The following is a 15979-nucleotide window of genomic DNA, read 5'->3' on the forward strand; positions in this document are numbered from 1 at the left end:
TGGATCTTACCGAGCTGTGTAACATAGCGTCAAAAGTGCTGTCGTACCGGCCGTTAGACCTCACCATACGATCTATACGTCGAGGCGCGTACGTCCTGAATCAAACCGTAAAAGTCGATACAGTGCGAGCGCGGTTGAGCTGGGCGGACTCCTCATGTAAACAGCCTCTCCTGTCTGAACCGGTTTCATTAGGGATTCTGCTTCCGTCCGCGTCTCTGTCGGTGCACACACACTACTCCTTTTATGTGTGCGTCTGCAGCGGTCCCCAGTTTGCCTCATGGGTGGTTGAACAGTGCCTCTGTTTTAGAAGGCTGTTGATTCTGCTCGGCGACTTTAATCCCAGCGTTCGCTTTAAAGCAGAGTGTGGGCTATGCGGCGGCCACCGCGGCGCCTATATTCCCTGATAGCATGGCCCATGCTGGGCCAGTGGCAGGACGTATCATCAGCCCGCCACCGTATTAGCATGCATGGGCTACGTTGGTTTCCAAGCATTAGCCTGGAGAAAGGACACAAAAATGAATCCCTTCATCATCTCCCCCCCCTACAAACCCCCACCACCCCCCCTTTCTCCCCAGAAAACCAAACGCAGTCCATAATCTTCCCGGTGAGTTCTTTATACGGAGAGCGTTGTTGATACTGTTTAATGAGTAATATTCAGGGGGGGGGGAAAGTGTGTATCAACACATTTAGGAGATATAAAGTGTTAGGGATGTTTCGGCTGAGTCGAATGAACACAAGCGGTAAATTTCCCATGGATGTGAGGGGGAGAAAAAGAAGGAAAAATAAGGAGGGGAAAAAAAGGGAGGTAGTCTGCTCAGGGCACCCGGCAACAGCGCGCGTGGATGAAGTGATTTGATAACAGCAGAGCTCCATCTAGGTTGCTCTGCGCGGTACTGCTCAGCCCCAGCTACCTCCTTTAGCGTTGTAAATTATCCTTTTAATTTCCAAAAGCAATTTAACCATCTTTGCCCATCTTTCTCTCTCTCTCTCTCTCTCTCTCTCTGTCTATCTCTCTGTCTCTCTCTCGGTCTCTCTCTCGCCCTCTCTCACCCTCTCTCTCTCAATCTCGGTCCCTCTCTCGGTCTCTCACTCGCTCACCCTCTCTCTCTCTCGCTCTGTCTCTCACTCTGTCTCGGTTTCTCTCTCTCTGCCTCTCCCTCGGTCCCTCTCTCTCACCCTCACCCTCTCTCTCTCAATCTCGGTCTCTCTCTCACCCTCCTTCTCTCTCTTTCTCTCGATCTCCGATTCTCTCTCGGTCTCTCATCTACAGTAAATTATCTCCGACAGGGTGTTCTCAAGGAGATGCAGCGTACCTTCTTAACTGCTCGTCGAGCTCTGTTCATTATGTCATTTGGTGCCCGGTTCACATGACTTTTCAGAACGCGGTGCAGTTGCAGTCGCTCTGAATTCTAATTTGGCTCCAATCTCAGTCATTAGGAAAGTAAACAGATGGTAGAAGGAAGATGATGGATAATTGTGTGTCTCAAAGGACAATTCATAATTTGTATCTGATTCCTTGCAACCCCTTCATTTTCCTAATGAAAGCCTAATTGAGTTTTTTTTTAATTAGTTTTGGCATATGGTACTGCTCATAGTGAAGTTCACGTGATAACCGTACATGGATACCTTTAATGTCATTATCCGTGTTCTTATTAGGGGATTCACAGAGTAGTTAATCTTGATTAGAACTTTATACAGCCTATTGATAATTATTATACGAATTCTAAGTAGTAGTCCTAGTATTGTAGTGGTGGTGGAAGCTGTAGTAGTAGAAATAGTGGTATTACTACTAGTAGTAGTAGTAGTAGTACTACTAATAATCGTATACGTATGTAATAATTACTTGTGTATTACCAAAGTGGTAGGCCTACTAGTAAAGTAGCGGCATGCGAAGTTGTAGTATAGCCGTACTAGGAGCATTGCTAGAAGTACTAGTTGTACTCACAATAGTGTTAGTATGTCATAAAACTCACCAAACAGGATGAGCATTAAACAAAAACAGTTATTTTCCAGATGGCCGATAGTAATTTGTTTCTTTTTGAACTCCTACATTCCATCAAGTTTACGACGACCTGACAAATATCGAATATATAAAAAGCAGAGTTCGGAGGTATCCCTCTGGTTCCTGGCATGGCGCTCCGTTGAGCTCTTTATTTTTATTTTGGAGGCGGGTGGGACGGGGGGAGGGGACGGCGGTGACAGACAGCCGGTCCGTCCGTAGGGGCGGGGCCAGCGGGTGGACGACCCCACCGCCGCCGGTAGACTCTCGCGCTCGGACTCTGAGAGCCAGTGCTCATTCCACGCGAGGTTCGCCGTAGCGCTGATTGACGTCGCTCCTGGATTCGACACGCCTCTCAATGAAATGACACGCAGCAGAACTTGTCCGCGCGCCGGAGAGGAATTGAGCGCCGTCCAAGGTGCTCTTCTGCGGCCAACTCAAGCACTGCTTAAAGCTCGATAGGATAAGCGACGCAGACTCCGAGACGTTGGCCGTCATCGCGGCCGGTCTCCGGTTTGTCTGCTCCGAAGCAATTCATATCACTCCCTCGAACAAGGCCTGTGTCTGTATGTGACGGCCGTGACTGTCTACTAATGACATCCATTAGTCAGGTGATATCGTACCGTCACTTTTCGCTTTTCGGCTACCAACCTTATTAATGAAGGTTTTTCAATGTAGCGGCATTCATCTCAAAAAACATAACGCACGCATACAACGTAGTAACCCTTCCTGTGATGTTGTAAGTGGTACAAAATGGGAACTGAGTTTCCCATAGTGAGCGGGATTTCCCTTCAGCACTCTTATTTTTGACGTGGGGAATTGAGCTCGGTAAGACCCCTACAAATAGCCCCAAAATGTACAAAAGTGGGCATTACGTTCATAAGAAACTTATTTTTTTCCCACCCAAATAATGAAGGAGGAATCCACTCCGTTCGTGTTGGTTCCCTGTGGTCCCCAGGAGCTAGCTCTCCATTTGCTAAAAGCTAATCCTGTGTGGGTCCCAGCCGAAGCCCCTTCAACGTCTCACACTCCTTCTACAAAGAACTGGGCTCTCCCTGAGACGCCGTGTTTCAGTATGTTTCACAGAGATGTCTGCCACCTCACTAACAAGCCCCTGTCCAACGCTGTCAAACGCTGTTCAATGAAATGTGATGAGGGAGGACAGCCAATGGACTCGGGCGTCGTCGACCTAGGGAAGTGGCAGCGATATTTACAGATGGGACTTTTCGGCCATATGGTCATCGTATGCAACATTAAGTCAATGACACCATGGGGAAACACGAAGGGGCGTATACTGTTTCAAGAATACACTGTGAAATGTGGACTTGGTTTGGACATAAAACAAAAAGACCCCACGGAGACATAGAGGAATAATCCATATTTCTGGTTTAATTTTACAAATACGTTGGTTAAGGTTATGTTATTGGATGCAGCTTAGTAGCTGTCAGACTGAGTACAACAACCATCAAGCTGCCTCCAGCCACATCCATGCTTGAGCTTTTCACAAGATTGTACTTTGTAGCACTACTGTACGACTTCAAAAACATACTGAAAATATGAACCCATCTAACAATAGTCCTTCCAATACATGCTGGCCATAAACCACACCACTTGAGATTCAGGAAAAAGGCTACAAAGTGCATCGAAGCTTGTGACTTTAACCACCCAAGTAGAGAACTACATAGAATAACAAAAAAACTCAAAACTAGGCCAAATGTCAGTCCCAAATCCTGTAGAGAATCATAAGAAAAAGGCTTAAAGGTCCGAAATACATGCTCTTTCCCACTGGAGCTGATAGCATGATCCATTTGATCCAGACATGATTGCTAGAACAAGCCGCACAGCTCAGACATTATAACGTAGTTTATCAGCAACATGAAAAAGATTATTGCAAATTTACCCCCCTCCAGTCAGCCCAATTAATTCACCTCTATATCTATGTGAAATAACGATTTCAAGTTTTATCTTTCAAACCTGTTCAAACCCGAACAGCGTAAAAAGTGTGGAACTTGCGATTGTACAACCTTTAGCCTGTAATTCATGCTTTGCAGCGTATGCATGTTATCCTAGTTACCACTGTGCTGATGTCAGATGCGGGGGAATTGAAGTGATGAACTGATCACAATAACAAATGAAAGGAGATTTAAAGGTGAATGAATTTTCGTCTGAAAATATTAGCCTTTTTTTTTTTTTTTGGGCATGGCCGGCTGGATTTATAGATGGCAGTTTCTTAAGGTCACTCCCAACGTTTCGTGAATATTAAAGGAATAAATGATTTTTCTCCCCCTATTATTTAGGGTCCCCGCATAATGTAATTATTGGTTTAGCTAGAAACAACAAGAATGGTGAGATTGATAATTAGCAAAAGATGTATATATTTGAAAGTGTTTCGGTCAATCTCGCAAAGACAGTCTTCTGTGCTCACATAATTTTTTGGGAGAATCTTTCTTAATTAATGTCAGACTAGTTCAACCGAAGATGATTCGTACACTAAAGCTGCCGTATTGCCTCTTTACAAGGGGATACGCAGTGCGATAAAACAGCCAATGTGATGCGGAGGCAAGCTCACAGAGGCACCCTGCATCGATAGGTCCCACATTTGTTCTGGCTCAGGCTTTGTTCCGCGCTCACTTAGACCATTTGTCCTGAAATAATGTTCAACTTGACATATCTCCAGGGACCCCGAACCCTTCCCTTCACTTTGCTCCTTCTGTTAATTTCCGCTTTGATGATAGTAGGAACTGCTAGAGGGGCACTGTGAGCCTGCATTCAGTGTTCAATCGTACCACCTCTTTATATAGAGTTTATTTTGAGAGAACTACCTTCTACTTGAAAAATGATAAAAAAACAGGCAGGAACGATGGTACAGCCAGGGAAGGATTTGTTATGCTCGAGTTCAAACACAAAGAAAAGCCAACCTTGATGTCGCCCATTGTGAGCTCACAGTTTGACGTTGCTTGTTACGAAATGACTTTGCCCCTAGTTTGACTTTTAGCGCACTGTAATGGGGTTTGAGCTCAAATCCACTTGTGCAGTGGTCGTGTATTCCAGTTATTTTTCAAACCCCAATTAACCAACAAGGATGCCGGGGAAATGCCCCCGGTGAAGGCTCCTGTGCCTCGTGCATTCATAGCATATCTCCTGCAGAACAATCCTCGAGATCTGTCTGCTTATCTCTCACACACACACACACACACACACACACACACACACACACACACACACACACACACACACACACACACACACACACACACACACACACACACACACACACACACACACACACACACACACACACACACACACACCTCTTCGGTTTTTTGTTGTGTCAACCGTACAGAATAATCACTTTGGGAACGGGTTTGTGATACAAGAGACGGCACGTCAGGGCATGAAGCATATACGCTCAGTCACACTCACACACTCAGGCTGCTGCAGCAGAGAGTGCATGTAATAGCACCAACACAGTGTACCTGTGTGGGGGGGGGGGGGCTGTTTTTCTTCCAGCAGGAGGTACAACACAGCGCTGCCCTGGCTGCCTTAATTTGACCCAAACATGTGGATGAGATCAAGTGACGCAGGGGGAAATATCTTTTTGGAAATCGGGTTACACCAAACCGGGCTTGTGTTCCCCCCTTGTGTTTTTCAAAACCTCCCGAACCAACCAACGTCTTATTTATGACAGAAAAAGGAGTCTTTTATTTGCCATGCATATATATATTTTTTTTTAGATGGGTTCTGAAATGTCAAAAGTCAGTTTTTTGGGGGGTTTTGTTTTTTGCCTGTTGGTATGACTTGCAGAATCTCAAACGCCTGCTGCATCGCACCCGTGCTAAAGCCAGAACGCTGCTCCCATCCAGCCAGCAGTTCATTCTGCAGCTACATGATGCAGAGGGTTGAATACCTCAATGCTAAACCAACGATAATTCCTATCCACGCCAAGAGGGCACCCCTAAGCCATGTCAAGCACCCTAATTGTGTGACTTAATTGACGACAATGGATTATGCATTGTGTTGTGAATCAATCTAACAAAAGCGTTGTGTGTGTCTTGTTATTTGTGCGTCACCTATGTATGTCCATCTGAAAACTACAAACATGCAACCACTTGTGTGTCGCAAAAAAAAAAACGTCACTATGTACGGTATACCTTGTTACTAAAACTATCCGCAAACATTTAGGATTTTGTGTTAAGGTCAATCCAAAAATACATTGTGCTTTACCAAATGTAACACAAAGTGCGATTTACAGTTCAAGGCTGGATATCAATAATACAGTGTCAAAATAATTCACAAAGTCACAATGCATTCAGATTTCATATTGTAAATCCATTGGGCAACAATGAGGGCAATAAATCAAACTTAAAAAACCCCAGCTCAGAATACATTTGTCTAACTGTCTAATTTCACTAAAGGTTCACTTTGTAGTGAACCGGGTCACCAACAGGAGAAAACCCCAACAACATCGATCACTATGAATTATGAGCTAGGAACTGTGGATCAATAGCATGTTATGTCCATGACCCCCCCCCCCCCCTCCTCCTCTGTGGCTTTCCGACGGCTTACACATTTTTTACTTTCACTTTTTGTTTTGTGTTTTCTTTTTCCTGGGTGGGAGGGAGGGAGGGAGGGAGGGAGGGAGGGAGGGAGGGAGGGAGGGAGGGAGGGGTCGGGTGGAGGGAGGGAGACGCCCCATTGAGGTATTAGCTTGTTAAATCGGATGTCGAGTTTATTTGCATGTTTGCTATGTGTCTACGCTGTGCTTTTTCAAACCAAGCTTAATTAATACTTCCAACTCACCCTTATAAATCCGTTGCATTGTTCTCTGCCTTAAAGTAAGAAGAAAGAAAAAAAGTGACACGCTAAACCACGTACACCTGTGTGCTCTTTGTTTCTAGACATGCATTACAGTTGCTTTGACACGTTTTGCGACAAACAGAATGCAATATTTTATATTAATATTTATCCTTACACATCTATATATATATATATATATATATCTTATACATACGTTTTTTGTGCTCAGAAAGATCATGTTTAAGCCTAGCTTTCATTTGAACCTCTATTCTGTCCCTAGAGTATGGAATGATGGGAGAGCATACTGTAAAAAGTCAGCGGCCGCGCTCAGTTCATGACACAAAGGCCCTGCAGGAGCAAGCTGAGTCTGCTAAATTTATGGCACAAACTGGTAATATAATAGTTCTGTTTCTTTACTTTATTTATTTTGTTGCCGAAACAACTTAATTTCATTTTGAGTCACATGCATGCTCTCTCTCTCCCTCTCTCCCTCTCTCTCTCTCCCTCTCTCCCTCTCTCTCTCTCTTGTACCTGCCCCTTTTTTTAAGTGACACTGTTTTGCATTATTATTATTATTATTATTATTTGTTTCTACTCCTCCCCTTCCGTTGCTACGTATAAACTAGCAGGGCAGATATATCCCCTTTCCTCTTGGAATATTTACTCTGAATGCATAAGCATAGGGTTGTCAGTTTGTTTTATTGTTACACAGTGAGTGGGCTGAAGTGCACAGCTCATATATACTCCAGGATCATGAATTAAATAGAAGGTAAAACTTAGGCTGGCTATGCAGTGAGTCATTCACCGACGGACGTGATGGAGTCACTCAGTGAGAGGATTCGACCCCATTCAGCCAGAAACAAAACACTCAATTAAGCTAAGGGGACGGCTGTACAAAACCCCTCACATGCTTAATTTAGCAATTTAGAAACTATAGATTACATGAGGTCTGTTGACCATATCAATAATGAATCATCACATTAACAGTGGACGGAAGGCTTCAGTTAGTCTTACTTGATTCTAGCCAGATTTAAACTCTTCTGGGTGGGCTGGTTTATACAGAGTGGCTATTACGGTTCTTTTCTTCTCCCCCCCCCCCCCCCACCCCCCTTTTCATTTCCTCATGTGTTTCATCCAAACCGACCCTCATTTTGGTTGAGTCAATCCTTCCATCACCCCACCCACCCACCCACCCACCACAGTTATCTCACTGCCCTTCATTGACTAACCCCTAACCAGCATCTCTCCATCCACATGAGCTGTAGGTCCGTTTCTCCCTTGTTCCAAGTCTCATCGCTGGGCTTTTTCTGTTTCCTCATCCTCAGTGTTTAATATACTCTCCCCGCACTGCCTCATTAAACGGATTGATCCACCTTTCAGTGTTTTTTTGATTCAATAATATTTAGACCTCAAAGTGATGGTTAAGGTGTGTCTATATTTAGCCGTCCTTATCGTCCTCGTGTTCTGTCGTTGATTGATGAGCCAGCCTTCACTGGGTACGCGGTCCCAATATCGCACGTTAATATATATATTCAATTATAACGTGAGATGGTCAAACTTTGTTCAGCGGCAAGTGTGTTAGAACACACTGTTAACTGTTTGTATGTTAACCAAATCACAAACGCAAAATCTTAAAGCAACTCAACCTGTTGCTTCAATTGTATTTCCTGTTTAACATAGCACTCGCAGGCAGCGAGTGCAGGCAAACTGATGGGCTTAATGATACACTACAGGTGTGCCGCAGCAATGCAGAAATATAACATTGTCTGTTCTCGGTACAGAAATCCCTGCCATCGTTTGTCGCTATTATGAACAACCTCGATGGCATAGTGTGTGATTTAGATACACGGTGCATCATGTGTAAGTGCTCTTCAAGCTGAATGGTTTGGTAAATAGCCTAGTTGATAGAGGTTGTGGGATCACCACACTACTACAATGCCGCAATTCATACCCTGTGAAGGCTTAATCACGTGCACAAAGCACGCATCGATCAACAACTGACGTCAGCGGAAAGTAAGGGTGAACATGGACCTACTCTTAACTCTCACTTTAGAGGTATAGGAGTTACTATCCCTGATTGGATCTTTAGCATACAACCTTGAAAGTACATGTTCATCGGTTGTTTTGAATCCAAAGTAAACCCAACGATTGAAGACATAAATGTATTCAGAGCTGAAATTGACCAAAAAACGATTCCATAAAATGCTCTCAAATAAAATACATATAATTTTTTTATTGTTTCAATATTAATGGATGGAGATTTTTGCCCTTCTTTTTTAAACCAATCGTCCTCTTTCTAGCGACCAAATGTATTGTTTCCTTAAGTAGGCCACCATGGCTGATAGCTTTCCCACCACTGCTTCACAGCCACATATATTTTTAATTAGCCTTTTTGTGACCCTCTGGTATTTGGCTGTCATGCCCATATTTGACAAGGCCAACATGATTTGTGTCATTTTTTAATCAAACACACATTTTGGTATTCTGCAATGTAATTGAAGAATAACAAAATAAAACCTTTCGTTTTGTGCACAATCATACTGCCCTTTAAAGGGCATCAAAATACCCTAAAGCTAGCTAGTTATTAGCTTGTTATATTGTACAGTAAGAAGTATTACTTTTGATTAGATCCAGGTTTTATTGGGCTGTATGAAAAATCCTTCCAGATTAAAAAAAAAAAATACACATAAACGAAACTGACTTGAAAAAATGAAAACTAATTCAGTCATATGTTAATAACCAAAACAGATGTGATCTGCTGATTAAAATCGTCCTCCGTTTTTTTTCTGTGTGAAATTAAATTAATCCTTTTTAATTTGAAAAAATATATTATTTTTTTTCAAATGATCATGGCCTAAACCGGAGATAGTTTCCTGCTGTTGCCAAAGAAACAAAACTTCTGCCTAGCGAGGGACTTCATACCTCAGACATTCACAACTAACACCCATTCAACCTCCATTTTACTATGATTTACTTTCAGTTACGTTTCACTGAGTTGTTTTGTTCTTGCATGGTGACTATATTCCTATCAAGTATTATTTTTTTTGGATTGTTTACTTGGTCGTTTCTAGTTGTGTTTTAAGTTAACTGCATGCATAGTTATTGTTTTATAACTGTATGAAAACTAATGTATAGTGAATGAGTTACAGCTGCTATGTCTACTGTTTTAAATTCCTAAGATAAAATACTAATGCCTTTTATGTGATCTTTGTGTACGTGCACTCAAATTCGTTGTTTCTTTGGAATGTACCCAGGCCACTCCTGCCTCCCTTGCCATTAAGATCATTATTAGCTCATAGAGAGGAGTGCACTCACTTTGATTGCAATCTAAGAACACTATAGCACTGTATGTGATCGAGTTAAAACCCATTAAAACTGCTTATGTTGTATGTATCAAATATCACATAAAAGAAGAACAGTGTCCCATAGTTTATAGAATGGAGCCCCCCCCTAACCTCTCCTGATTTTCCGTCCCAAACCTTTACTGAACTTTGCTCCAGATATTCCTCTCTCCCCTCCAAATTGTTGCCTTGCATTGGCCTTTCCCCCCCACTGTCCCCCCCCCCCATAGCCTCCCCCTTGCCCCGCCCCCACCACGCCCCCCCCCACCATAGCCTCCCCCTTGCCCCGCCCCCACCACCCCCCCCCCCCACCATAGCCTCCCCCTTGCCCCGCCCCCAACACGCCTCCTGTATACCAGGACCGTTCTGCTGCATTTAACTAGTGTCACCCTTCTCCCACACAGGTGAATCAGGTGCAGAGGAGTGGTCCCAGTGGAGCTCATGCTCTGTATCTTGCAGTCAGGGGTCGCAGGTGCGCACCAGAACGTGTGTGACACCGTACGGAACGCACTGCACCGGCCCTTTAAGAGAGTCAAGGGTTTGCAATAGCACGGCCCCCTGCCCAGGTAGTGTTAGCCCGCAGATTGTATGATTATTATGAGTATGCAATGTCATTCACCACCTCGACGCCTTACCGGGCGAGAGGAAATGTAACCGCACTTGACATGGATTTGATTGATTGTTTTAATTGGTGTTATTATTTGTTATTTGATCACTCATATGATTCCTCCTCCTTCTTTTGGTTATCTCTGGTTAGAAATGCCCTTTTTTTTTTTTTTTTTTCGTAAAACACGAGACTGTTACGTTTTCCATTTTATTTCAAAAGTCGACGCCATGTCCATCGCACTCATCCCAATGGATGACTTTGTATATTTATTTTTTGCATGGAAGTCGTGCATCGACCGGGCAGACACACAGACAACGATGTGTCATCCCGCCTCGCTACGCGATCGCAGGTCAGCCGTGCGTTAACGCGCGGGTCACGTGACCTCCGCGCCGCGAGGCATGCTCTGTGACTCGCTCGACGCGTACCGGCATGTTGTGTATGAGTCACCTCCACCACCACCACCACCCCCCGCCTCCACCACCCAGGTACCGCTGGCTAGCCGGACGTCTGACAACACACCCCCACCGACCGGTGGAAGGTTGGGGTCTTGACGAGGCGCGAGGGAAAGGAAAGCAGGATTTAAATAAACGTGTCGCGTTTGGGCTACCTAATCACTTGTTTACTTTGAGGAATTGGTTGTGCCTGAAGTCGAACGGAGACTCGGGGCAAAGCGGATGTCCTTCCGTACGTATTTAAAGCCCCCTTTGCCATTAAAGAGAGTGCTTTTGTGATTGCATCACAGTGGGGAAAATATTTGCCCCAACCCCTCCCACTTCCACTGCGAAATCCTGCGGAAGGCGCTGACAATTTAGACGTAGGCTACCTAATATTGAAATGTGGCAAGTGGGGAGTTGGCAGTTTTCAAAAGGGGTCCGCGTTTTACCCCGCTCGGGCAGTATTAGCTGGAAAGTGAAGGAGTCATTTTCAGGAACATTTTCCTCAAAATGACCCGATCTCAGTGCCATTATTATGTCGCCCAGGGAGCAAGGCTGGGTTTCTCCTCATCCAGGAGACAAACACATGTGCCACCGTATTTCGGATATTTATTCACACAAATAGGGGATTATTATTTTTAATTGGTAGCCCGAAGGTACTGAGCTAGCCGAGTTAATTATTGTTGGTTGTTGTTGCTGTTAATGTCTTCAGGTCTGCACACATAGACCTTTAAGTCACATTTATTCATGTGTAAAACCCAAATCTAGCCATGTGAAATAGCTTGTGATTAACAGAGCGGATCCAGGTGTGTATCACCGCATTCCAAGTTAAACTGTGTTTTTTCACACTAATCCTGAATTTTTCAGAAATTCGAGTATCAAAATACTAATAATGAAACTTAGGCATGAAATCACAATAGCTCAATATTCTTGTTCTTGTGAAAAACTAAATGAAAACAAATCATAAATTTAACTATCTGTCCATTTGGACCTATTTAGGGAACGGCTGTTGAGAACCAATAGGAAAGGAAAAGAGTGACTTTGCTGTGGCTACCAATCAGCCCCCCCCTGTTCCCCACCATCAATTATAGTTGCCAAGCGAGGTAAACAAATCATATTTGGAATGGAGCCAGCTGGTGAAGCAACTGCAGTTGGTTCTTAAAATTCCCAAAGGAACCTGGTCAAATTAATAAATTAGCATCATCAATAAGCTAGCGTGAAGACGCCTCCATTGAGAAAGACATAAACAGATCACAACGCACAGTGCGGATGTATCATTCGGTTAGAAGGGAACAAATACCTCCCTTAATAGTTTAACGACCTCGTTATTTTTTATGATTTATTTTTAAATCCAAAAGGATTTTTAGAAAAAAAAAAATTATAGATTGGCATTGTTTAGAATATTGGTAGATTATTCTATCCTTGTCTTCAGGGCATTTTTAACATAAGCATATGCTACGCTAGTTAATTATAAAAGAGATCGTTGGTCAAATATTTAACTTAGTAAATATTCCACTTGGTACTTTTTAAAAGATTTATAAATATGGCTTATTTTTTTTTACCCATGATAAATTATGAATGGATTTAATTTGTCAAGGGCTTTTATTTGTTTTTCCTTCATTTCCAAATGACACAGACCACAGCCGGTTATAATAGGCAGGGGATGGCGATACTACATATTTAATCCAATCCAAAGATTTGATGCATGATGTGTATTTTTATTAGAAAAACTCACATTTGCAGCAGTCCTTTATCACTAATCTATCGTAAACCTTTCGCCTTTAAACCGCCTTTATTTTTTCTTGACCGCAATAAGCTTCAATTGCTAAGCCCACTTTTTCTTTGTATTTTCTTTTAAAGGTCATACACCCACTGAGTTACCAGCCTCAGTTAATGGCATGATACAACTGGCATTTTTGGATTGAGTAAACATTTAATTTTGTTTCATTATCCAAAAGGCGAGACAAACAACAAAAACAGCACTGGAAAAAATTGCCCGCAAGAAAATCGCATCTGTAATTGCTACCGCTGACTCCTGGGTTAATTTCACAATGTAAAGTTTGTTATTAAACACAACAATCTGCTTGCCACACATTCATGTTTATCACCTTTGGCCTTCCAGAGCAACTTTGACTTGAAGGCCAGCACCAGTAATAAATATTCAGAACAATATCCTGCAGGCCAAATGCATTATTTTGTTTTTCTTTGGCAAACCTGTCTCACTGTCTCATCGAGTACTGACCATTAATAATTCAAAAGTCTTTGTCTCGGGGAGCTTGTCGTACCCCGTGTCTTGCATCCCAGCCTGGTAAGTACAGGGCAGTACCCAACGTTCTAGTATATTTATACTTCAACGCTGCCGTTGGTCCGAGGTCGTCCAACATCCAGAGCATCGACGCTCATACCACGTGACTCATTTCCTCTCATGCTTGTTTTTTGATTTATTCCTCAACACAAACTGCGGCCCCCCCCTTTAAGAGTGTGCCCCCCCCCCCCCCCCCCCTGTTCAGCGGCCGAGCCTGGCCTCGGCTTTCGACCCCCCGCCCCCCTGACCCCTGTCTTGTTGTTCTGCAGTACACGGTGTGTGGGAGGAATGGTCCCCCTGGAGCTTGTGTTCGTTCACGTGCGGGCGGGGCCATCGTACCCGCACTAGGATGTGTGCTCCCCCGTTGCACGGCGGACGCGCGTGCGACGGACCCGAGACCCAGAGCAAGCTCTGTAACATCGCTCTGTGCCCAGGTAAACCCAACATGGCCGCGCCCAGAAACGCCCTCGCTGTTTGCTGCTGAAGCTAGAAGATGGAGGAAGGGAATAGGAAGATTGGGAGAGTGAGATGTACGAGAGGGGATATTACCATTTTAGAAATTACCTCGAAGGAGAACTAGTTTCACAAAAGTTTCTAGTTTGGGAGCGGCTTACGTTTTTCTTTTTTTGTGTGCAGTGTTTGTCGGGATCTATTCAGAAGATTTTGAAAGAGTGGAAGACACTTTTGAATGGAGGTCTGGTGTTATGTATACGACGCGCAGTATGGAGCCTTCGATGTATAATACACTGGGTTATGAAACCCGAGAGAGACTCAATGCAGTAATTCTGGATTCCTCAAAATGCCTGCTCCCAATTCTTTTGACAATGATGGAGCAGATTTGTGATGATGATTATTTCTGCAACTCTGAGCTTTTATTATGTTACCACGGAGACTTGAATGCATGTGATTTAGCAGTTCCTGTTTATTTAACACAATTAACACATTGATACGACATTGAATTCTTAAAATATACGTAGAGAAGACTATTTAGTTTCAAAGCTTAATTATGAGGTTTGTTCTGCCGGCATAAAAAAAAAAAGATTTCACATCCTATGAAGTCTTCCCCCAGTAAAAAAGCACTCATAAACCTACCGAAACATCTGCATCCATTATATGCATTGTATCCATAAAAAAAAAGAAAGAATGATAAGCAACCCCGCTGTTTCCAAAGATGCTAAAAAGCGCATCCATCCGGAGATCAGCGTTCTGAATATTTCTGCCTGTCGTCTTTTCTCCCCCCCCGCCCTCACACCCTGCGCCTCCTCCCTCCCGCCATCCCCTCCGTCCGGGACATACCCTGGCCTGGTTCTGGGTGGGCGCCCCAGTGGACGGACAGTGGCAGGAGTGGAGCACTTGGAGCGATTGCTCCGTGACCTGTGCCAACGGCACTCAGCAGAGGACCAGGCAGTGTTCGGCCGCGGCCCACGGGGGATCCGAGTGCCGGGGTCACTGGGCAGAGAGCAGGGAGTGCTATAATCCTGATTGCACAGGTAAAAAAAGAAAGAAATAACACCACAAATATAAATCCTGAGCCTTTTTTCCACACACACACACACACACACACACACACACACACACTTTTCTGAGCCTTCCGACGCCTTTGATGTCTGGGGCTGGAAATTAAAAAAATCCTCCCCCCGGAAAGCATGTTTTGGAGCGGACAACCATGTCCAAATCCTTAGCTACTGGTAGAAAGGGTATTAGCGGGCCTTTATTTCTAGCAGTGCGACGGCACGATAACCTTCCCATGTTGAGATCCACTGTTTTATACTCGTTATCCCTTTGCCTTGGTGCCATTCACCTTGAGCTAGCTTTGTATGGAAGCATAAAGTGAAAGCCCGTGCACTATGAAATTGATTTGTAAAAACCCGGTTAAATTTACACTAATCATATAATTCCAATGTCAGCCACATAATTCACAGTTAGCTGTCCAAACTGACTGTTAGCACCACGGATGTATTACAGCTACTAAGATGTCAGCTTAGCGAACACCCGGCAGCCCTTTTGAAATGTTTAATATGAAGCAGCGTCCTGGCGCCGGCGCAATTGCCTAATTCACACTAATAGATGTGGGTTGTGGCATTAGTGTCTCTGTATTCCAGGAGCATCTCCACCCCAGAGCGGGGCGACGCAGTCTGCGTTTAAAGCAGGATGGGCGGAATTGGTGGCAAAACAAACGTGCCATTTCCCACCAATCCACCCTGATCGCATTACTGCTGCACATTCATTCATGTTTTGTACAAGCAGTGATATTGTTTTACGTGTGAACAGGGGAGATCAGTCAGCATCGTTCAGTGCGTGGATTTCTCAGATCACACGTGAAGCGATCTTGCTGGGGGGGGGGGGGGGGGGGGGGGGGGGGGCACACACTCCTCTGCTCCATGAGGGGAAATACAAATCTGGTCACGACTCTTCACAGATCTCCTGCTCGATTATGAAAAAAAAATTCTCCTATTGATATGCAGTGCGAGACTTAGCTCGCTAGCTTCTCATTTG

At 44.1% G+C, this 15979-nt stretch overlaps 1 protein-coding gene across 1 annotated transcript in view; it reads left to right on the forward strand.

The window, feature by feature from the left end:
- The window catches only part of adgrb3 (adhesion G protein-coupled receptor B3), a 91482-nt gene that overhangs the window by 36971 nt on the left and 38532 nt on the right, over window positions 1-15979 (forward strand). The window contains exons 3-7 of the mRNA XM_060073815.1: window positions 7077-7187; window positions 10542-10703; window positions 13753-13917; window positions 14809-14973; window positions 15586-15647. Of these exons, the coding sequence (XP_059929798.1) occupies window positions 7077-7187; window positions 10542-10703; window positions 13753-13917; window positions 14809-14973; window positions 15586-15647 (665 nt within the window). The remainder of the gene's footprint in view (window positions 1-7076; window positions 7188-10541; window positions 10704-13752; window positions 13918-14808; window positions 14974-15585; window positions 15648-15979) is intronic.

This window comes from Gadus macrocephalus, chromosome 15 (genome assembly GCF_031168955.1).
Source record: "Gadus macrocephalus chromosome 15, ASM3116895v1".
In the NCBI taxonomy this organism is placed as follows: domain Eukaryota; kingdom Metazoa; phylum Chordata; class Actinopteri; order Gadiformes; family Gadidae; genus Gadus; species Gadus macrocephalus.